Consider the following 22222-nt stretch of genomic DNA (forward strand, 5'->3'; position numbering starts at 1 on the left):
TTTTTCTGTACAGTTTCTCGCGGGTGTGATGTGTGTCAGGGGAGCGAGGTGAATGCAGCCGGAACTGGAGGCGGCCCGCCGCTGGATCTCCCGCCTTCCCGGTTTATGGAACTTTAGATTCTATTTGCTTTTTCAACCACCAGATTATCTCTGTTCTAAATATCTAAACAGCAAAGGACTGTATCCTCAGTCGTATGGTATTACATATGGGTTGGTTTTACGGTTGCCACGAATGTAAAGTAATTTCTAAACACACTGGTTGTAAATCTGGGATATCAGTGCAATTAGAGAAGCATATAAAGAAGCTCCAGAAGTCCGAAACCTTTTCCTCACATGTTCATTACATGATTACTCAAGTATTACCAGCTACCGAGCACTTTCTAGAGGGGTATTGGGTGTGGTATAAGAATTAGGTGAACCCTAGAGACGAGAGCCCTACATGGGCGATCTATATTTTTCTTTCGCTGTGACCGGGTCACGGGAGCGTATTTTTGGGTTGGTGCGGCTCTGGATTCCATGGCGGGGTATTTGGGTTTTGGGCGTTGCCCCTCCCTCAGTGACGTGACGACACGCAGAATACAACAGACAGCACAGCTGCAACCTTCAAGGCTCGATCTCCCTTCTACTCCAAGATGCGCAACCTCCTCGCGATCGAGCGCTCTGTTGTCGGCGTCTCCTCCACCGAGGTGCCTGACCTGCCTCTCACCGCGGTAGCCTGGGACTCCAGCGCCGACTCTCTCATATGCACTCATGGCCCTTGTGAAGCAGAAGCTCTAATCGAGCTGAAACGTGTTACCGTACGATTCGATTCGATCCAGGAACTCATTATTTTTTCTCTACTTTTTTTTTTTGTTTGTTCGTATTGCAGAAAGGGAAGTCACGATACTGACTACTACGGGTGAGTAGAAAAACGGTCAGGCGGTCAATATTGCGTCGTGGGATGCACCCTCCCCATCGTCTACCCTGCCTTGCGATCGCGTTCTCGACCTGCATTACTTCAGCGACACGTTTTCCACCTGCGTAGTCCTTTCCGGTGGGGATATTGTGATCGTCAAGGAGGACACTCTGCCAGGTGAAAATAAAATCGAGATAGTTGGATCTGTCGATGAAGGGATCACAGCTGCAGCCTGGTCCTCTGATGAGGAAGTTCTTGCCATCACAACTGGAGCCTCGACGTTTCTTTTGATGACACGAGATTTTGAGCCCATCAAAGACGTTGCTCTTTCGCCAAACGATCTGAATGCTTCAAAACATGTATCCGTAGGGTGGGGTAAGTCAGAAACACAATTCAAGGGGAAGCGGGCAAAGGCAATGAGAGATCCCACAGTGCCAGAAAAGTTCGACGAGGGCGTTTTAAGCCCACTCGACGACGGCGCTACTAGAATTAGCTGGAGAGGTGACGGCGCATATCTAGCGATATCGTCTGTGGAGGCATCTCAGAGGAGACTTATACGAGTCTATAGTAGGGACGGCTCGCTCGATGGCGTGAGTGAGCCTGTCGATAACTTAGAAGGTCCCCTCAGTTGGCGGCCTGCTGGCAACCTCATGGCAGGTATTCAACGGTTCCCCGACAGGCTTGACGTGGTATTTTTTGAGCGTAATGGACTTCGTCATGGGGAGTTCACGCTCCGCATCCCCTCGGAAATGGTGAAAGAAGAAAAGGTTTTAGAATTGTTGTGGAACGGTGATTCGTCTGTGCTGGCGATCTGTTTCAAGGATAAGGTACAATTATGGAGTATGGGCAATTACCATTGGTATCTCAAGCAAGAGTTACTATTTCCAGATGAGTTGCAAGTAGGGCTGCAGGACTTGGTCGTACAGTGGCATCCCGAAAAACCACTTCAACTGGCGCTCGGTGCCAAAGGTACATATCTTCTCGCGTCAGAAATCCAAAATGGATTGGAGTAGCTAATGATGGAGCCAGAAAAGGTTATTATCCACGAATTCATATGGTCTGTTTTTTCGGGATCGTCCATGCCGCCCAACGATTACGGGATAGCGGCAGTTGTAGATGGAGGTAAGAAATAGCGATGGCGCTGTCAATACATCTAGATACTCTAGAGTACCTCATGTCATGCAAAGGCTCACTATTCTTTTATTGAAATGTAGCCACACTCAAACTCACGCCCCTGCGTATCGCCAATATCCCACCACCCATGTCTTTCCGAGAAGTAGCTTTAGGATCAACACCAGCGGACGTTGCTATCAGCCCCAGTGGCTGTCGTATTGCGGTGTTGAGGGGTGATTGCATAGATTTGATCACGTGGCAGTTTGAAAAACAGAGACTTATTTCCGAGCCAGAGACCCTTCAAAGGATATTGGAACTTGAGGGTTTCTCCAGTTATCGTCAAATATCATTTCTCGACAACGAGACTTTAGGCATCGTTTATGACGAAGACGGAAGCAGTGTTTTACAAACCATCTCAATTCCTCATTCAGGGTCTACCGAGTCTAGAAATACGTTTAGGCTCCCTGAGAATGTTACTATTTTAAGGCTCGGCGCCGTACCGGAACTTGCAAGTTTTTTCTACGAGGATAACCAGGGCAACGTTTCTTTGTACAATCCGCGAAATTACACAGAGGATCGAATTTGTAGACTTCCTACTATTTGTCCTTGGATTCAGGTGGCTATTTTCGATGATCAAGTAGGTGCCCTCAACAGATAAGTAGAGAATAGTTTTCTGACTTCGTTAGAATGTTGCGTTTGGGCTATCTCAAAATGGGCGATTATACGTCAATGACAGGATGGTCGTGTCAAATTGTACTTCATTCGCTGTTACCTCAGCACACCTAATTTTCACCACTACACAACACTTCCTGAAATTCGTTCATCTTCATGGAAGTCTTAAAGGTACCAAAGATTCTTGTTCCTGGAAATGAAGATTGTTATTTATCGAGGGATTTTAGATCTGGAAGTGCCACCAGATGACCCGACTGGTGATGAACGTTGTCGTAACGTTGAAAGAGGCTCCCGCATAGTTCATGTAATGCCGACAAACTTCTCTTTAACATTGCAGATGCCACGAGGAAACCTCGAAACTATTTTCCCCCGTGCCCTTGTTCTTGCTGGAGTGCGTAGAAGTATTGAAGTTAAGCACTATAGAAGGGCATTTTTGGCATGTCGGAACCATCGGGTCGATCTTAACATTTTACACGATCATGCACCAGCACAGTTTTTGGAGAACATCGAGTTGTTCGTAGACCAGGTCAAAAACATTGAACACATCGATCTTTTCCTATCACAAATTCGGTGGGTTCTTTTTTTTTAGGTTTTTGATTCGCATACTTACAATTTACTGCTTTAGAGAGGAAGACGTGTCTAAAACAATGTATCGTGAGACATTATTAGCTGCAGAAGCTATTGAACCCGCTCTTCCTGTATACGGAATTTCAGTGGACCCGTCGAAATCCAAAGTCAATAGGATCTGCGAAGCATTTCTGAAAGTTCTTTTGAAGAACCGACTTGCTACAAACCTCCAGAACATTATCACAGCCTATGTCTGCAAATCACCCCCGGATCATGATGCAGCATTACTACTAATTGGCAAGCTTCGTGAGGAGAATCTAGAACTTGCCGAACAAGCAATAACACATGTTTGTTTCTTGTCTGATGTTAACAAGCTATATGATAATGCTCTTGGTTTGTACGACTTGGATCTTACTTTGATGGTTGCGCAGCAGTCACAAAAAGATCCTCGCGAGTATTTACCATTCCTACAAAGTCTGCAGGAAATGGAAAATACGAGACGAAGGTTCACCATTGACGATCATTTGGGTCGTTTTACAAAGGCTTGCGGTTATTTACATGCACTTGGGGATGTCGCATTTTCCGAGATGGGTGGTTATGTTATCAAACATGAGCTCTACCAGACGGCGTTGGATCTTTTTAAATACAACCAGGAAAAGCTCAAGGTCATAATGAGTCTCTACGCGACATACCTTGAGGGTGCATCGCGATATCCTGACGCCGGACTTTGTATGCTACTGGTCTCTTTAATTATCATCTTCTAAGCTTACATAGTTGGACATAGGTTATGAGTTTCTTAGGGATTATTCAAACGCAGTTAGCTGTTATCGCAGTGCCGGAATGTGGCAGGAGGCGTTATTTTCGGCGAGTCAAGTACCATTTTCACAGGATGAGCTTGATGAATTGAGTTCTTCACTCGCCGAAACTCTCCTCGACACAAAGGAGTACATAGAGGCTGCAACGATTCATATCGAATACCGAAATGATGTTGCAGAAGCAGCGAGGGTTCTTTGTAAAGGTTGCTATATCGGTGAAGCAATGAGGCTGGTATGTGCCATCCACTGTATTTCTTTGAGCTTGCAATTCTAATCTGGTTACAGATTGGGAAACAGGGAAAACCAGAGCTCCTTGAAAGCGTTGTAGATCCCGGGCTGGGAGAAGGGTTTGCCCAAACCTCGGAGCTTATTGCTGATTGCAAAGCACAATTAACTGCTCAAGTAAATCGTTTGAGAGAGCTCCGGGCTAAAAAGGAAGAGAATCCTCTTGCTTATTTTGATGGTGTGACCGAAGAAGATGCACCTGATGATGTCTCTTTGGCACCAACTAACGTTTCTACCTCCGCATCCCTCTTCACTCGGTACACTGGTAAGACCGGTGTTACAGCCCAAACTGGTGCTTCTAGACGGACATCAAAGAATAGGAAAAGAGAGGAGAGGAAGAGGGCTAGGGGAAAGAAGGGAAGTATTTATGAAGAAGAGTATCTTATCAACTCCATTGGAAGGATGATCGAAAGGCTGGACACCATTAGAGCAGAGACCAAGCGTCTGTTACAAGGATTAGTGAGAAGGCGCATGAGAGAACGGGCTGTAGCGCTGCAGACACAGATGGAGGAGATACTAGAACAATTGACTGGATGCATTAAAGAGGTTTTTGAAGAAGGGTCTCGGATTATGGAAGAAGATGAGAACGGGGAGATTGCTACAGGGACCAAGAAAATCGCACCCGTGGTGAAGCCGTTTGATGGGATCGGTGTATTGTAAAATATCATTTCAATGCTCTGGAGGTGTAGCTACATGAAGTTATGTCCACTGATACTTGTCGAAGGCTTATAAACTGCTAGATATGGTGGATTTACGGAATACAAGAGTTCTTTATGCTGCCTCCTATATATGTACTTATTGCTGCATGTAATGTATTGCAGTCACCAACCTGATATACTACATCAGCCCTGGACTCCCACGCAGCGAAGACAAGCATTGGCATTCAAATACTTGAATAATATTATTACATATCGTGATATTGAAGAGGTAGAAATATGTGCATATTAGTATAACCATGTATATTATTCATCCCATCAATTTTTGATCATGATCATATTATCTTCCCATATTCTTCGCCGGCGCAAGTCTCTGGGCAGCGAAACTAAATGCAGCGATAGAGGTCACAAAGAATAGTAGATTATAGAACTTTACAAGAACTTGAATTAGTAAACAAAACAAATCGCAACTATTAGGTGACTGACCGCCGTCCTGCTGTACGCACTTTCTTCTTGCTCACTTCGCGAAGCAGCAAAGAGCTTGCGGAGGTTTGGGAGTTCGAAAGATGCCTGTGCGATACCGCAAAAGGCGATTCGTTTAGTTCGACATATATTACCAACCTAAAGTAGCGGGATTTGGGTCTAGTAATTAAAATGCTTACCATGGGAAGTTGTCCGTTTTTGATTACCCTTAGATAGCTGTTGTTGTATGAGGAAGCAAGGTCCACGTTTTTGAATGGGGCTGACACCTTGACCATCGATTGCTATGTAACCGACCATCATCCATTCACACCTCCGTTTAGAACCCCTCCTCCACCACAACAATAATCACCCACGACAAGCAACAACAATTTTCAGAGCTGCTTTAGCCGCTCCTAGGAACTTCCCCCGCATACTGGCTTGCAGCTGGTTCAGTTAGTCGTTCTTCAGAATACCAAAAACTATGGCGGCCAACAGAATACGGAGCATGTTCCCCGTCGCCCCGCGCAAGGGCGAGACTTTCGAGCTAAGAACTGGATTGAATTCTCAGTTCGCACACGAGAGGTACATAAGTTCCACTTTCCCCTCTCAATCGGAGAGAATCCCATGAGCTCCATCCGTGGCTAATAATCCGTGTGGGCTCCAGGAAAGATGCGATTAGGAACACCATTGCCGCCATGACGTTAGGAAAGGATGTCTCAGCACTATTCCCTGACATTATCAAGAATATGGTGGGGCATTCCTGTGGATCGAGTCAACTCTTGTGGTTATCTTTAGCTGTGAAAAGCTGGAGTTCTGACTATAAATGTCACCTTTAGGCCACGAGTGATCTAGATCAGAAGAAGCTTGTCTACCTATATCTAATGTGTGTATTCGTATGGCTATTATCGCATTAGATACTAATCTCGTATTTCAGGAACTATGCAAAAACTCACCCGGACCTCTGTATCCTAGCTGTTAATACTTTCGTCCAGGTTAGTCCCATTGTGAGATCTAGCATAGGAGGCTGTAGCTTATTTGAAGAGCAGGACTCAGAAGACCCGAACCCATTGATAAGAGCGCTTGCTATTAGAACGATGGGATGTATTCGGGTGGATAAGATTGTAGATTACATGGAGGAACCGTTACGAAAGACTTTGAAGGTGAGAGTCCCAAAAATATCCTCATGGGTTGTGATCTAATAATTAACTTCTTGAATAGGATGAAAGTCCTTATGTGCGAAAAACGGCAGCAATTTGTGTAGCGAAACTCTTTGATCTTAATCAGTCTTTATGCTTGGAGAACGGTTTTTTGACAACGCTCCAAGAGTTGATTGGCGATTCAAACCCAATGGTAAAATCAATCATACTAAAAAATTTAATGTAGCCATGTGCTTATAAAAACATTCCCCAGGTTGTTGCAAACTCAGTAACAGCACTTGCGGAAATTATGGAGGCAGCACCGGAAACCGAAGCCCTTCTTGTCACGCCCGCAACCTTGAAAAAGCTGCTCATGGCTCTGAATGAGTGTACTGAGTATGTGCCATTTAATCTTTGTAATAGCTCTTGGGCTAACTAATAACGTCAGATGGGGACGCATCACAATTCTAACAACTTTGGCTGAGTACAAAGCGCAAGATGTCAAGGAGGCGGAACACATCTGTGAAAGAGTTGTTCCCCAATTTCAGCACGTAAATCCTAGCGTAGTATTGGCCGCTGTAAAGGTTATCTTTTTGCATATGAAGGTAATCAGCCCCGAGCTCTGTCGGCAATATATTAGAAAGATGGCGCCTCCTCTTGGTATGCTATGCATTCATCTGTTCCTGGTGCTGGATACGAGCTGATTCAATTATATAGTTACTCTTGTTTCATCTCAACCAGAGGTTCAATATGTTGCGTTGCGAAACATCAATCTTTTACTTCAGAAGCAGCCAGATATCCTCACGAAGGAAATGCGGGTTTTCTTCTGTAAATATAATGATCCTCCGTACGTCAAGCTAGAAAAACTCGAGATCATGATCAGGATTGCCAATGAGAAGAATGTTGATCAACTTCTCATGGAGCTTAAGGAATATGCTCTTGAAGTAGACATGGATTTTGTACGAAGAGCTGTGAAAGCGATTGGGCAAACAGCTATCAAAATTGATGCTGCTGCGGAACGATGTGTTAATGTTCTACTCGAATTAATTAACACTAAAGTAAACTACGTGGTTCAAGAGGCCATTGTAGTTATCAAGGTGGGGTGGCTTATTGAATGATATTCCCTAGAAATTCCCATGCTAACACTGTGGCAGGATATCTTCCGGAAGTACCCTGGCTATGAGGGCATTATTCCGACATTATGCAAGAGCTTGGATGAACTCGACGAGCCGAACGCTAGGGGGTCTCTCATTTGGATTATTGGAGAGTATGCTGAGAAGATCAATAACGCCGACGAGCTTCTAGAAACCTTTATGGAAGGTTTCAAAGATGAGTACACACAAGTTCAACTACAGCTTTTGACTGCAGCTGTGAAGTTATTCTTGAAAAAGCCTCAATCGCAAGCACTCGTACAGAAAGTGCTCCAATGTGCAACAGCGGAGTGCGACAACCCGGATATCCGGGATCGAGCCTACGTATATTGGAGATTGCTTTCGAAGGATCCGGAGGTGGCAAAGGTAGGGCTTGAAAATCTAACTATTAAGATGTAAGGATATTAACATTCTATAGGCCATCATTCTTTCTGACAAACCTCCAATTACTTCAACAATACAGTCTCTCCCAATGGGACTTCTCGATCAGTTACTTGGAGAGATTTCGACGCTGGCATCTGTCTATCACAAGCCGCCAGAGACATTCGTTGGACAAGGACGATTCGGAGCCGATGCGGTGCAAAAGAGAGCCATTGAGTAAGTCTATCTTGAAAAATATATGGAAAATTATGACTTATACCCCTCAAGGGAATTACAACGAGACGCTCGCGAGAACCCAATACAAGCATCGGCGGCAGCCAAAGAGGGCCAAAATGTGGAAAATCTTCTGGACATTGACTTTGACGGAGCCGTACCAGCCAGTGCAGAGGCGTCAGGTGCAGGAGGCCTAGAAAGTCTTGTTTCTGATACACCGGTGCGCGCCGCTTCACCAATGTCTCCAACCACGGGCTCAGGCAATAACATGGATGATTTGATGGGCTTATTTGGGAGTTCTTCGCCGCCGACTGGGGATTCGGGCAATGGGCTGAATGGATTCGAGGGATTAAACCTTGGAGGGTCACCACCGCCACCACAACAACAGCAGAAGAAGAGTACAAATGAAGATATATTAGGATTGTTCTAGGACAGGGGTTTGTTTACTTAGATTCCAAAAGATTATGTAGTCTTTCTATCTGTTCCGGTGTCTTGGCATGCGAGCTTAAGGAAACAGTGGATCTTTGATGATGAGTTGTACTACACATTTCTCTCTCACAGATGAGTACGTGCATGCATGTGCGTATAGTGATAAACGTGTAAATTTCTTTTTTTAAAGGCGGTTACCTATCGTTTAGTAAGCCATATTAAGTTACATAAACACATGTGATTAACTGGCCCCTGTGGAATTGGGTCACATAGCAAAGGCATGTAGACATAAAGCCTTGAAAACTGACGAAAAAAGAAGAAAACTGCGGTCTTTGAGAATGGCGTATGGTGCCAGTCACGATAAACCTACCAACATTCTCCCTAAACATGCCCTCCACGCCGAACCTATTACACATCCCAAAATTTTAGATATAGGAAATTTTAAAACATACATTAGATAGCTCTGGTGATTATCTACAGAGTGGCTGTTTTGAATTTCTAGATTTCTTAGTTTGAATGTGGGTTAATAGGCTTTCTAGCTGGGGTGCATGTAGTTTTGGTGTAAGAGGTCAATATCTTAGGGTTAGGGTAGAATACTGAGGGTTAGGGGACTGAGAGTCTAGAAAACCTGGTTTTTGTCACAAAAAAGACATTATTTCTCAGAAAAACGATTTCATGCGGCCAATAATATATTATATGACCCATGGTCTTTTTGTCTTGGGCTAATACAAGCAACTCGCTATTTAGACCCTAACTAACCACCGATACAAGCAACTCGCTATTTAGGTATTATGTATGCGCTCTACTACTAGTGTTCGAATACTGATTGTTGTTCCCAGCCAAGCCACTCAAGCATTATTGCTGCTCTGTGGCGTACGGGCGTTGTCCTGGCAACCTAAAGTCGTTCGCCTCTCTCCCATCGCGAGAGTCAAAGAACGTTTATAACGCGATCTCTCTTAAAAACCGATTCATTCCGTTCACCTCTCCCCATCGCTGACATCACCATGGTGTCGTCAATATCACGGTCTATACCTTCACCTGCTCCCAGGGCTCCGCCGCCGCATTACCAGACATTCCTTACTCCCATCCTGCATCGACGCTTTGTCCGATCGTGCGCAGTTGGCATCATTGTATGCTATGTAGAGGCTTTCTTCATAAGTAATAAATCGAGCTGTAAGTATTTCGCGATGGATAGAGCAGGGTAATGGTTCTGACTCGAGTGTAGTCTTATGGACACTATTTCCATTGAGCTCGACTGGGTTCAAGACTCTAGTCCTTTTCTTCTGCACGGCAGTGCCGGTTCTTATCCTCCGCGTCTCTCAACTTCATGTCGGTGTACGCGCCAATCCTTCGGGGTTTCACACATTTAAGAGGAGTGTGGGCTCATTCGGAACATATTCTACAATCCTAACATATGTTTTTGCATCGCTGGTCTTTATCTCACTCTATCTTTTGTCTTCAACAAAGGGCGACAAGTTGAGCTTCATTGTGGATGGAAAGTATGGTTTTCAAATGCCACCATTTTGGAATGCCAGGCAGTGTATTGATAAATTCTATAGGACCTATGAACGCCCCCGATTGAACGAGCGCTTTATTTATTTGGTATATAGCGCTTCACACGTTGGCCTTGTACAGGGAATTCTTCATATTTACCGTGACCGGGGAAGGTTGGAATTTCCAGATGTCAATGTAAGCCGTCTGCTTCAATCCCCGCCCGAGATCGTCCCCAACTAATGATCATGCGAAGGTCCCTCCAAATGAAGCTTTGAAGGCGCGTATCCCAGTTATCGTAAAGGATGCCCTTACTCTCGCTCTTATCACCCTGTTCACTTGTCCTATCACCTATTTCTTCGTTCGATCGGGAATCTGGCATTACACTTTAATAATTGCTAGAACGTTTTTCTGGCTTAACCGTTCCAGCAGTGTCCCGTCATGGCCGATCGATACGATCTTCAGAAATCTTTGGGTCGCTTTTCTACTTGGATGTATCTGGGAATCGGTCCACACTGCTTTCAGTATCTACTTCTCCGAGGAGCCAATCAAGGATGGGAAGGCCATCAGTGAGAAATCACCAGATCCAAACGGCACATTAGTATCTGGTCTGAGAGCAACCGGCCTCCTGACGCAGGTTATGGCATTCTCGGAGCTGGTTTTCATCTCTCATAATTCGCCCGCGAGGAGGAAGTCCATATTTACAGACGTTGATAGAAAGCCGACAAACATCTGGGAACAGATCATGAAGGAATGCCTTGTGGTGATTGAAGATGTGGATTCGAAATTGACCGGGGTTGGGAGGGCAGCTAATGGTCCACTCCCAAGTTAGTCTCTATTCCGCTTAAAGTCCAGAAGACAGTATATTAATAAACATTACAGAGATTGCATCCACCCATAGCACCGCGCTAGCCCTCAAATCCCCCTCACCAGCAATCCAGTTCATTGCCGGCGATACAGCACTTCTCACTTCTCCCTCTACTTCTTCTGGCAAACTCCTAGACTTAATCCAATCTAAAGACAGTGCCAATTCTAGTCTCAGTAACATCATAAGAAAACTGCCGCCGTCCATGGCCGAAGCTGAAGCTAGCGTTACTGGTAGTTTCAAATCAAGGATCGAACCATTTCTAGCATCTCCATATGGCCAACCATTCCGCCAAACTATTCAGCAGCGAACTTCAATTCTCATGCCCAATGTACGCATCCAAGTTAATGCCGTTTCGTGTAAGATTCCTACATCTACTTAATCAAAAGAAATATTAACAAGTATATAGCGCTCGCCCGCCTAGTCACTGCCTCTTTGTCTGAGGACGACTATGGTGTTGTACAAAAACATGTCCCGCTAATCCTACAAGCATTCTCGTCGACTATCGAGGCTCTCGATCGATACATGGCGAGCCCACCCATACACTGGACTGATATCGAAGCCAAGAGTGATCCCAAGTCGTTAACTCTGAGGGAGCCAGAGATGCTCCTGAAGGCATTGGAAGGCGGGTTAAGAGATATTGCGGTGGCTTTTAAGCCGTATGTGAAGGACATGGAATTATCGGCGGAAGTGAAAAGAAGGGTTTTGGAAGCTAAAGAGGAGGCGCTGCTATAATTATTTCATGATCTGTGGGTTTTGATTTTTTGTTTTTCCTTGACTTTACGAATGATTCCACTTGGGCGTGAGCTGCAGGTTTGAGGTTTGAGGTATGAAATTTGAAATACGTAAGGCGTTAAAACAACAAAGCTGAAAATGATACTACATCGGGATAAGGATTACAACTATGATAGATTGTGAATTATCATTTTCCTTCATTTTTTTCCTCTCTCTTTCCTTGTGGAATGTATCTTTAATGTGCTTTCGGAATTCTTTGGTTTGGAGTTTGATTTGCACAAAAGCACGGAGAGAATACTAGGTGTACTCTACATAGTATATACATGTATGTATGTATCTTAGGCTTAGAGATCGGCTGAAAGAGCATGTAGTGATATAGTTACATCGATTGCTATTCCTATCTTGCTCCGTAAGGCGGTAAGATAAGTGCGATACTAAAGTACCTAGAGTACGTAGATAGGTACATATGTACTATGTACCGGGTTTTGAGGGTAAGTGATCAGAATCTGATAAGTGAATGCTGCGGTGACTTTTCTCTACACCCTAGTACCTTGCGTTGTTAAAATGGGCCATAAAAGTTGGTCTGGTGAGATCTAAACTAGGTGCATGGACGTATCCTTCGTCATACTCTACATACATGCAGTATTCAGCTACATGTAGTGATGGCACGAGACAAAACCTGGCGAGACCTTGCAATTTGGACAAGACAAGACGAGACGAGACCATGTAAAGTTGAGTATGCAAGATCTCGAGACTTTCTTTTTATTCATTTTGACAATAACGTTGCACAATCCTTAAATTAATAACCCTAACCCTCTCCAACCCCCTCACTATCAAAGTCTCGAAACATTGGAAAGACTGACCCTCATATATTGGCAATTGTAGCGAAAGCTTGCTATAACGGTACCTTCTATAAGGGTAATCTCTCTATAACGGTAGCACTTCTCGGTCCTTTTTGCCCGGATTTCAGCACAATCACCTCTTATATAAGGGTAATCTCACCAAATTCCGGTCCCGAGCGTACCGTTATAGCAAGCTTTCGCTATACATACAAAACATGAACCCTAATATTCCAAGACGCTTTTCAATCGATAAGAGGCCTGGTATATACATGTACATAGTTCAAATTCCAACTCTGTCGTTAAAACAATTGACGCATTTGACCCCAGGATCAGAAGCCTAGTCCTGCCAAGATCCTAGGTTACTCGACCTTGTGTAACACATCATCTCTTGGCACCTATCAGTGGAACATCCCAATGTCGCGCGACCTACTTCGCATACAAACAATCAGCAGTACCTCCACATAGAGATACCTACAATCTTCTAACTATGAATAGATCGGTAATAATCGATGCGCTCAAATCGATCGTTCAGACTTGGTTTAAAGAGGATCCGAATCGCGTGACAGTTCGTGCGGCGCGAAGTCACGTTGAGCAAGAATTGGGCCTCGACCAGGGGTTCCTTGAGAATGAGGACTGGAAGGCGGAGGCAAAACGGATTGTGAAAGATGAGTTTGTGAGTTTCGAGGGCGCCGGTTTATTCTATCTTTCCGCCTGACTGCGCTGGTTCTAACGCGCTTTTCGTGCGATTGTAGGCAGCTCTCAACGAGGAGTTGGATAAACGAGAGAATGAGTCGAAGAAGAAGCCCGCTATTGCGAAGAAACCCACTGCTGGCGCAACCAAAAAACAGACCATGCGCTCAAAGAGGTCTGCAGCAATGGAGGAAGGCGAAGCAGAAAAGGCACCCAAGACAAAACGAGGCAGACCCTCTTCGAAGAAAATAACAGAAGAAGAGGCCACTGGATCGCCAGAAAAGGCGCCTACAAAACGGGGCAGCCCTGCTGCCGCAACAGCGAAGAAGCTTGCGCCGAAGAGATCCCGGGCGAAACCGACTGTTAGGGACGAAGAGGATGACCAGGAACTTGAGGTGGATATTCCATCTGCACACCTGCTGTCGTCTCCACTTGCTGCGATAACTCCGGATAGTGATAACGAGCTGTCGGATATTCCAAATGAGAAGTCCCCGGAGGAACTGAAGGTGCTCTCTCGACCAAGTGCCAAAGCTACGCCTACGAAGGATAAAGAAGGCAGTGACAGTGAGCTATCGGATGTCTCAGAAGAGCCCCCAAAAAGAAAGGGCAAGCGCGCACTCGCCGCAAGGCCTAATACCCCCAAAAAGAAGGTGAAGCCCTCACTAAAACCAGCGGAAATTATCGAAGGCCCAGGGAAGGACTTCAAGACGATCCTGCAGGACAGGTCTATGCCACCACTGGATGCAGATGCGGATGATGCAGGTGCTGGAAGCGATAGTGAGATGTCTATTGTGCTGGATCCAACACCCCAGAAGGGACGCTCCTCGATCACCAAGGTCCCGCCGCCCAAAAAGACAAAGGGTTCGAAGGCTCCTGCAAAGAAGGGAAGGACCAAAAAAACAGATGTAATTACGTGCTACTCGCCTCTCTTTACTACTCTCACGTAAGCTAACTCTGGCGGCACGGGTGAAGTCCAGCACAAAACTTGACCCAGAACAGGAGCAGCTCAAATCCCTCAAAGCCTGGCTCCTTAAATGCGGTATCCGCCGAATCTGGACGCGTGAGCTTGCGAAATTCGAGACGCCGCGTGAACAGATTGCGCACCTGAAGGGAATCTTGACTGATATTGGGATGACGGGCCGGTATAGTGCTGATAAGGCAAAGAAGATCAAGGCAAAACGTGAGCTGAAGGCAGAGCTCGAGGCGATTCAGGTCAACGCGGGATCGTGGGGAATGGAAGAGAAAGACACTGTAGAAGATGTTGGGAGGCCGCGGAGGAGAAGCGGCGGGAGGAAGGCTAGGATTGTGATAGAGGACGACGAGGATGAAGAGGAGGTGGACGAGGGGGAAAATATAGTGAGAGCAAGAGAAAAGGAGATGGAGGATTTGGCGTTTATGGATGGGCAGAGTGAGTCGGAGTAGTGATATCAAATGCCAGAGCATTTTAACTGTTTTAATTACGAGGCTTTTTTTCTTTCTTTTCTTTTCACCGTCTCTCCCACGGCCGAGAAGACCGGTAGCAGTGTTTTCCCCATATCCTATTCGTTTGTTGAGCATGTTTGTTGCCTTTTTTTGCGTGGATTCCACTTGTAGTTATGGCTTTTTGCGTTGTGAAATACTCCTCCCAGCGGTAAATTGGAAGGATGATAATTTATATGTGATTAAATATGCGTGTAGTGGGCTTTTATACCCATCTCTTCCTGCAATCTGCTGTTTGTAGGTATACGAATGCGTAGATAGAACTCAATAGAATCAGTACTTGTATGCATTATCAACTAATGAAGTAATCAATCAACCAATCAAGTCATGTACTTGCGCATAATGCAGTGGCTGGGACGAGTGATCCTTTGTGATTCCTCCCTCCTTTGAAGTATGTATGTACCCAGGGTGTCCCATGAGAGGATTAATCTTCACACAAGTCTATCTCGAGGTCAATTTAAGTGTGCGGATTCCTTTCATAATGAAAAAATAAATATAAAGGTCTGTCATCGATACTTTTTGGTTGTTTACTACTGGTTTTGGCTATCTAATAGTGACTTCTTGCCTGAAGAATGGTACGGTTATTTCCCATTCAAATAACACTGAATGTATTCTTAGACATTACAGAGATGTTCTACACTCGAAGTTTGAATTTAGGAAGCGTGTTGCGTTGTGCCAAAATATAGGTATTTGGGATGACCGAGTGCAGGCCTAGCCTATTCTGACGAAAGTTGAGTAACAGTAAATTATAATATGATGTATGTACGTACATACTCATAAATTCATGACGTTTCCGAACACGACTGCTATTGCATACCATACAAAAAGCGCCAAATCCACCTTTTTGTATGTCATGCAATAGCAGTCGTGTTCGTAAACACTACGAATTACTCATGCCCAGACTCTCTGTGATTGGCTATATGTAAATGTATACATGTACTCGCATATACATCATAATAATTGCACTAGCAGTCTTGCCAAGACTTTGCTCACGTTACCCGCCCACCATTCTCTCAGTGAAACGTAAAAAGTTTTTGAGCCTCTGATCCTTCGCGACATTCTGCAGTGCGGCAGCAATCGCCCCCCACCATCTCTTCTTTGGAAAAAAAAAAGTAGGAACATTTGCCAGCCTGCCAGTCATGAATATCTCAAATCCCGTGGCCTCTGAGGTCACCAGTGTTGATTTCACATTTCTGTCTACAGAGGATATTCAGAATCTTTCAGTCAAACAGATTATAAACCCTCTAACCTTTGGAAGCGTTGCAGCTGGAAACGTCCCAGTTCCCATTGTTGGTGGACTCTATGATCCAGCTCTAGGAGCGAGTGATCAGCTGAGGCAGCGGTATGTAGGGATGAACTGCAATTGCACTTAGATTTTTGAAGGGGTATTGCAATTTGCAGAACTAATATCTAGATCATTGTAGGTGCGCAACATGTCACTTAGATTACAAGTACTGCCCAGGACACACAGGTCATATTGCGCTTCCAGTGCCTGTATACCATCCTCTATTTTTTGACCAGATGCTCCGACTACTGCGCTCGACCTGCGTCTTTTGTTTTCACCTGCGAATGTCCAAAGCTGTTGTTAACCGCTATGTATGTAAACTCAAGCTGATCCAACATGGGCTACTACTGGAGGCGCAACAACTGGACGATATCCAGGTTGCGGCTAAGCCAGCAGTAAAGGCTGGAAGATCAATCGCAGAAGAAGAAGGACCAGGAGACGATATAGAAAGTGAAGATGAAGACGATATGGAGGCGTTTTTTAAGAAGCGGAACCGGTTCGTGGAAAAGGCAATTAAGCGGAACCGTGCGAATCAGGCAAATTGGAACTCGGCGAAGGTTATGAGCGTGGCCGAAGAGCGGAGAGCTCTTGTGAAACAGTTTTTGGCGGATATAATAAAGCCCAGGAAATGTAATCGTTGTCAAGCGTGAGTCTTTTTTTTACTACAATGTTTTTAGTTTGCGGCAATGGTTCTAACTATAGTGTAGGATTGCACCTACTTTTCGTGCCGACGGATACTCTAAGATTTTTGAAAAGCCCCTTCCTACTAAAGCGCGTAACCAGAACTCTCAGCTTGGCCTGCGAAGACGGAACGCCGCTCTTGACAGAAGAAAGCCAAAGTCATCACCACACAAGAAGTACTCCAATGCTATGGAGATTGACGAGGGTATTGGCGGTGAGATTGATGTTGAGGTTCAGGAAACTTCTTCGGAAGAGGACGAAGAGGCTCTTAATGAAGCTGCAGATAGGAAAGGATCGGCTGGGCGACTTCTGATGAGCATGGAAGTGCTCAATACCCTTATCAGGCTTTTCGATAATGAAAAGGATATCACACAGCTCTTGTATGCCCCGCGGACAGCAATTGATAAACACCCGAAACCTGTCTCAGCAGATATGTTCTTCTTGCACGCCATTGCCGTACCGCCTACAAAATTCAGACCCCCGCAATTCTCCGGTGGTGAGGTCAGCGAATCGGCTGTAAACAGGGGACTGGTTAAGATTCTTCAAGACTGCCTTTACATCAGAGACCGTAACGAAGCTATTAATGATCCTTCTACCACACAAGATTCTAAGACTGAGATTGTCCGCCGTTTAATCGAGTCGTTTGTTACTCTCCAAGAAGATGTAAATACCTTCCTTGACTCCACAAAGTCGCCTGTCACTGGGTTGGCCGCAAAGGCTATAGAAGAGGGTATTAAGCAGAAGCTTGAGAAGAAAGAAGGATTGTTCCGGATGAACATGATGGGTAAACGTGTCAACTTTGCCGCACGTTCTGTCATTTCCCCGGACCCCAACATCGAAACTCGTGAAATCGGTGTGCCGCCGGTATTTGCGAGCAAGCTCACCTACCCGGAACCAGTTACAGAAATTAATGCTACATGGCTTATGTCATTAGTAGTGAATGGCCCTGACACTTGGCCAGGAGCTGTAGCGATCGAGATGGAGAATGGCTCTGTTCAGCGTCTACCAGGCGACAAAGAGCCTAGCGGTCGCCAAAAGAGAATTCAGCTTTCGAAGACACTACTAACCCCTGATACCCTCTCTCTTTCAGACTCCCGTCCCAAAAAGGTTCACAGACATCTTCACGACGGCGATGTTGTTCTCATGAACCGTCAGCCAACGCTTCACAAGCCATCCATCATGGGACACATCGCAAAGGTTTTGCCAAAGGAACGTACGATTCGCATGCACTACGCCAACTGTAATACTTACAATGCCGATTTTGACGGTGATGAGATGAACATGCATCTTCCCCAGAATGAAATGGCAAGGGCCGAGGCAAAAGAAATTGCAAACACCGATAACCAGTACCTTGGATCCACGGCCGGAAAGCCATTGCGAGGTTTAATTCAGGATCATTTGGTAATGGGTGTGTGGTTGACAAATCGTGATACTATGTTCACAAGGGAGGAGTACCAGCAGCTTCTTTACAGTTGTTTGTTGCCGGAGCATAATTCGCTTTTTGCGACGTCAGGAAAGAGCAGTAGAATCATCACCCTACCACCCGCTATTATGAAGCCAAGACAGATGTGGACTGGGAAACAAGTCGTGACTACGATCCTGGAGAATATCCGCCCCAAATACTTTGCTGGGTTGACACTATACTCCAAGTCCAAGACTCCTGGAGACTCCTGGTATAAGGGCAATGAGGAGGGAAATGTCATCTTTCATGACGGCTACTTCGTTTCTGGGATTCTTGATAAGAACCAACTTGGGCCTACTGAGTTTGGGTTAATCCACTCCGTCTACGAAATTTACGGCCCCACAGTTGCGGGAAGTTTACTCAGTATTTTTGGGCGTCTGCTTACGAAGTTTTTGCATATGAGGGCTCACACGTGTGGCATGGACGACTTGCTACTCACCCCCGAGGGAGATAAAAGGAGGCGTGCTGCTTTGGCAGGGTCAGATGTTGTAGGAAAGAACCTCAGTGTGGAATACGTAGGGCTTAAGCCAGAAGAGTATACCGAGACTGAGCTCAACGCGAGAATGGAAGAGGTTCTTCGAGATAAAAACAAGCATAATACTCTAGACCTGAAAGCAAATTCTCAGACCGCGGCTTTCACTTCAAGGGTAATTAAAGAGTGTCTGCCGTCGGGGCTACAGAAGGCTTTCCCATATAACAATTTCCAGGCCATGACTGTCTCAGGGGCTAAGGGGTCCGACGTTAACGCATCACAGATTTCGTGCCTGCTTGGACAGCAGGTTTTGGAAGGCTCCAGAGTACCAGTTATGGTCTCTGGAAAGACACTCCCTTGCTTCAGACCATATGATACGAACGTTCGGGCAGGAGGTTATATCACGGATCGTTTCTTGACTGGTGTTAGACCGCAGGAATACTATTTTCATTGTATGGCTGGGCGCGAAGGTTTGATTGATACTGCTGTAAAGACCTCTAGGTCTGGATATCTTCAGAGATGCTTGATCAAGGGTATGGAAGGTATTCAAGTGCAGTATGATAACACTGTCCGAGATAGTGACGGGTCGCTTGTCCAGGTATGTACTCTCTTGATATAGACTTAAGGTATCGTAGCTTACATTTGATTAGTTTTTGTATGGAGAGGATGCTTTAGATGTTGCAAAACAGAAGCATCTGCGCCAGTTCAAATTCTTGTCGCAGAATATGGAGTCTGTTGTGAGAAAACTTGCCGACGATACTGTCAACGAGAGCTTGGGCCCTAAGCTTGCCATGATTGCAGAAAAGTTGAACCATGGGATTGCAAACGAGCATCTCAAGAAATCAATGAAGAAATATGCCAAACGAGGGGATCTAGCAGCGTCAGAGGTTACCATGTCAGAATACAGCCCAAGCAGATATGTTGGCAGTGTTTCTGAAAGCTTTGCTGAGGCTAGAGAAGCCGTAAGTCGCATGAATCCGAGCATTCTAAAGCCATACTAATTTTTGAGCAGTATCTGAGGGAGAATCCAGACAAATTAATCGTCAGCACCAAGCAATCCCGCACAATGGTCGGAACTGAGCTCTCACGCGGTCTTAATAAGGGTGAATTCAGGAACCTGATGGATCTGAAATACTTCCGCTCTCTCGTAGATCCTGGCGAGGCCGTTGGTATTATAGCCGGACAGTCAATCGGAGAGCCTTCAACACAAATGACACTCAATACTTTCCATTTAGCTGGTCACGCAACCAAGAACGTCACCCTTGGTATCCCGCGTCTACGTGAAATCGTCATGACCGCTTCTGCAAACATCGCCACGCCAACAATGACATTAACATTAAGGAATGGCGTTTCTGACCGCAAGGCAGAGGTGTTTGCCAAGAGATGTAGTCAACTGATGTTGTCGGAGGTCATCGAGAAAGTCACTATTAAAGAAAGTCTTACCAAAGATATCAAGAGCTACAAGATCAGATTAGACCTCTTCCCTAAAGAGGAGTATGAGGAGGAGTACTCGATCACAAAGAAGACCGTTGGAAACACCTTCAAAAGTTCGTTTGTGCCAGCTCTTGAACGCTCCGTTAACAAGGTGTTAAATCCTAAGAAAACCAAGAGCAAAGAGAGGATTGGCAAAGATGACGCCATGCCAGATATTGGCGAGAGTGCTGGCACTGTTGAGGAGGAGCGAAGAAAAGAGAGCGCTGCTGATAATTCTGACGACGAGGAGAGCGACGATGACAATGAGGAAGACGCGACAAACGCGAAGCAGAAGAGCAGGAAATCAGAGGCCGTTTCCTACGAAAACCCCGACGATGCCGAGGAAGAGATCGCGAAACAGGCCGAGAGCTCTGGCGAGAGCTCTGATGAGGATGAGGATGTTGATGAGGGACTTGGGGCTAGTGCTCCGGATAGTGGGGATAATAGCGATGATGGCTCAAAGTCGAATCGAAAAGCTGCTAAGAAATCGAAGGCAAAGGCTGTTGTTACCCCAGTAAAGAAAATTGTCGTGAAAAACAGCAGCGAGAACGTGTCAAGGTTCGAGTTTGACGAACAATACGGCCAATGGTTCGAGGTGGATCTACAGTACCCATCGGAGGCACCAAAGGTTCTCATGTTGGGAATTGTGGAAAAGGTGTGTCGAGACACGATTATCCATAAGCTTTCTGGTATTGGGTCTATCATGAAAGTCCCAAGCTCAGAACTCAGCAAGGCTGAACAAGCCGCTGGCAAGGTAAGCTAGATCCACCATATATCACTCGTTATTATCACATACTTATCACTTCAATAGCGCAAACTTGCAGTTGAAGGTGTCAATTTTGAAGCCTTCTGGAACGAGCAGGATGAGATCGATCCCAACACAATTGAATCCAATGATATTGCCGCCTTCCTTCGCTATTATGGTGTCGAAGCCGCACGCAATAATATCGTCAAGGAAATGAATGCTGTCTTCGGCGGTCATGGTATCGCCGTTGATATCCGTCATCTAAACCTCATCGCCGACATCATGACCCGTGGCGGAGGGTATAACCCTTTCAACAGACAGGGCATTAAGACAGGGACTTCGCCGTTTTTGAAAATGAGTTTTGAAACCACGTGTAACTTCCTTAAAGATGCAGTGGTGGAGGGTGATTTCGATGATCTAAGCAGCCCGTCCAGCAGGATTGTTCTCGGGAAACTGTCTAATGTGGGAAGTGGGAGCTTTGATGTGATGGTGGGTGGGTTGACAAGGGAGAATAGGTAGTAGGGCGGGAGAGTAATAAATTTGTAGGTACATGTAGTTTTCAATAGCTATTGGTTTGGTCCTTTTTTTTCTCTTTTTTTTTTGTAACATACATGTAGTTAGTAGTCGCCTCTTTTGTCACAAAAGCACTTTTTGGTTGAGTTTATTTGATTGATATACCTACATACGATTATTAAGACACTCTTCACTGTGCGGCTGATATGTCTGGGGATTAATTCAAGCTGCCATGTTCCCCCGTCCTGCGGGCCAGTCGGGCAATTCTACCCACCTCCTGAAGTGCCTCGATGCCCATCAGCATCCTAAGCCCTCATCCCAAGACTTACATATGAGGAAAAGCCCACCGATCTCGCTTAGTTAAGTGGTTTGGCAACTGTGCATGCATTCTATTTACTAGCAATGCCAACTGGAATTTCGGTCACGTGGGGATACATCTAGAGAGTGGCAAAGGCATGCCAGTTTCTAGAGTACTCTCACCTACGCATTATTTAACCTACACGTGACCGAAATTCCAGCCGGCATCGTTAGTAATTGCGCCATCCCATGTGAGCGCCTCCCGTAGGTTACTACAGTATCGCAAAAGCTCCTCCAACGATTGGTTGCGAAGCAGTGATGAGCATCAGATATTCCTTTTATATTTAACAGCTACCAAATAAGTGCGCGGTACATCATCTAGAGTTAATTATTCCGGTAGAGAGAACACTCTGTGGC

The 22222-nt window shown here is 45.4% G+C and overlaps 5 protein-coding genes across 5 annotated transcripts; all 5 read left to right on the forward strand.

The window, feature by feature from the left end:
* Positions 1–632: 632 nt before the first annotated feature.
* H6S33_001261 (uncharacterized protein) lies at positions 633–5007 on the forward strand (the record flags this gene model as incomplete). Its single annotated transcript, XM_044832619.1, has 9 exons — positions 633–797; positions 907–1864; positions 1925–2017; positions 2110–2645; positions 2695–2851; positions 2908–3250; positions 3306–3976; positions 4032–4294; positions 4348–5007. The coding sequence occupies 9 exons, from the start codon at positions 633–635 to the stop codon at positions 5005–5007; spliced, it is 3846 nt and encodes a 1281-aa protein (XP_044694228.1).
* A 939-nt stretch (positions 5008–5946) lies between these two features.
* On the forward strand, positions 5947–8776 carry H6S33_001262 (uncharacterized protein; the record flags this gene model as incomplete). Its single annotated transcript, XM_044832620.1, has 12 exons — positions 5947–6047; positions 6130–6214; positions 6302–6348; positions 6400–6457; positions 6512–6625; positions 6684–6815; positions 6876–6997; positions 7050–7261; positions 7319–7698; positions 7756–8118; positions 8171–8349; positions 8401–8776. 12 exons carry the CDS (start codon positions 5947–5949, stop codon positions 8774–8776), a joined length of 2169 nt encoding a protein of 722 aa, XP_044694229.1.
* Positions 8777–9779: 1003 nt separating this feature from the next.
* Positions 9780–11866, forward strand: H6S33_001263 (uncharacterized protein; the record flags this gene model as incomplete). The annotated part of the gene is made up of 7 exons (XM_044832621.1): positions 9780–9948; positions 10001–10274; positions 10335–10464; positions 10523–10599; positions 10669–11093; positions 11149–11490; positions 11541–11866. The coding sequence occupies 7 exons, from the start codon at positions 9780–9782 to the stop codon at positions 11864–11866; spliced, it is 1743 nt and encodes a 580-aa protein (XP_044694230.1).
* Positions 11867–13195: 1329 nt separating this feature from the next.
* Positions 13196–14820, forward strand: H6S33_001264 (uncharacterized protein; the record flags this gene model as incomplete). Its single annotated transcript, XM_044832622.1, has 3 exons — positions 13196–13381; positions 13461–14303; positions 14371–14820. The coding sequence occupies 3 exons, from the start codon at positions 13196–13198 to the stop codon at positions 14818–14820; spliced, it is 1479 nt and encodes a 492-aa protein (XP_044694231.1).
* Positions 14821–16016: 1196 nt separating this feature from the next.
* Positions 16017–21514, forward strand: H6S33_001265 (uncharacterized protein; the record flags this gene model as incomplete). Its single annotated transcript, XM_044832623.1, has 6 exons — positions 16017–16219; positions 16302–16808; positions 16870–19375; positions 19428–19739; positions 19790–21004; positions 21062–21514. The coding sequence occupies 6 exons, from the start codon at positions 16017–16019 to the stop codon at positions 21512–21514; spliced, it is 5196 nt and encodes a 1731-aa protein (XP_044694232.1).
* Positions 21515–22222: the final 708 nt, after the last annotated feature.

This window comes from Morchella sextelata (assembly GCF_020137385.1).
Source record: "Morchella sextelata strain SCLS chromosome Unknown scls_10, whole genome shotgun sequence".
Taxonomy (NCBI): domain Eukaryota; kingdom Fungi; phylum Ascomycota; class Pezizomycetes; order Pezizales; family Morchellaceae; genus Morchella; species Morchella sextelata.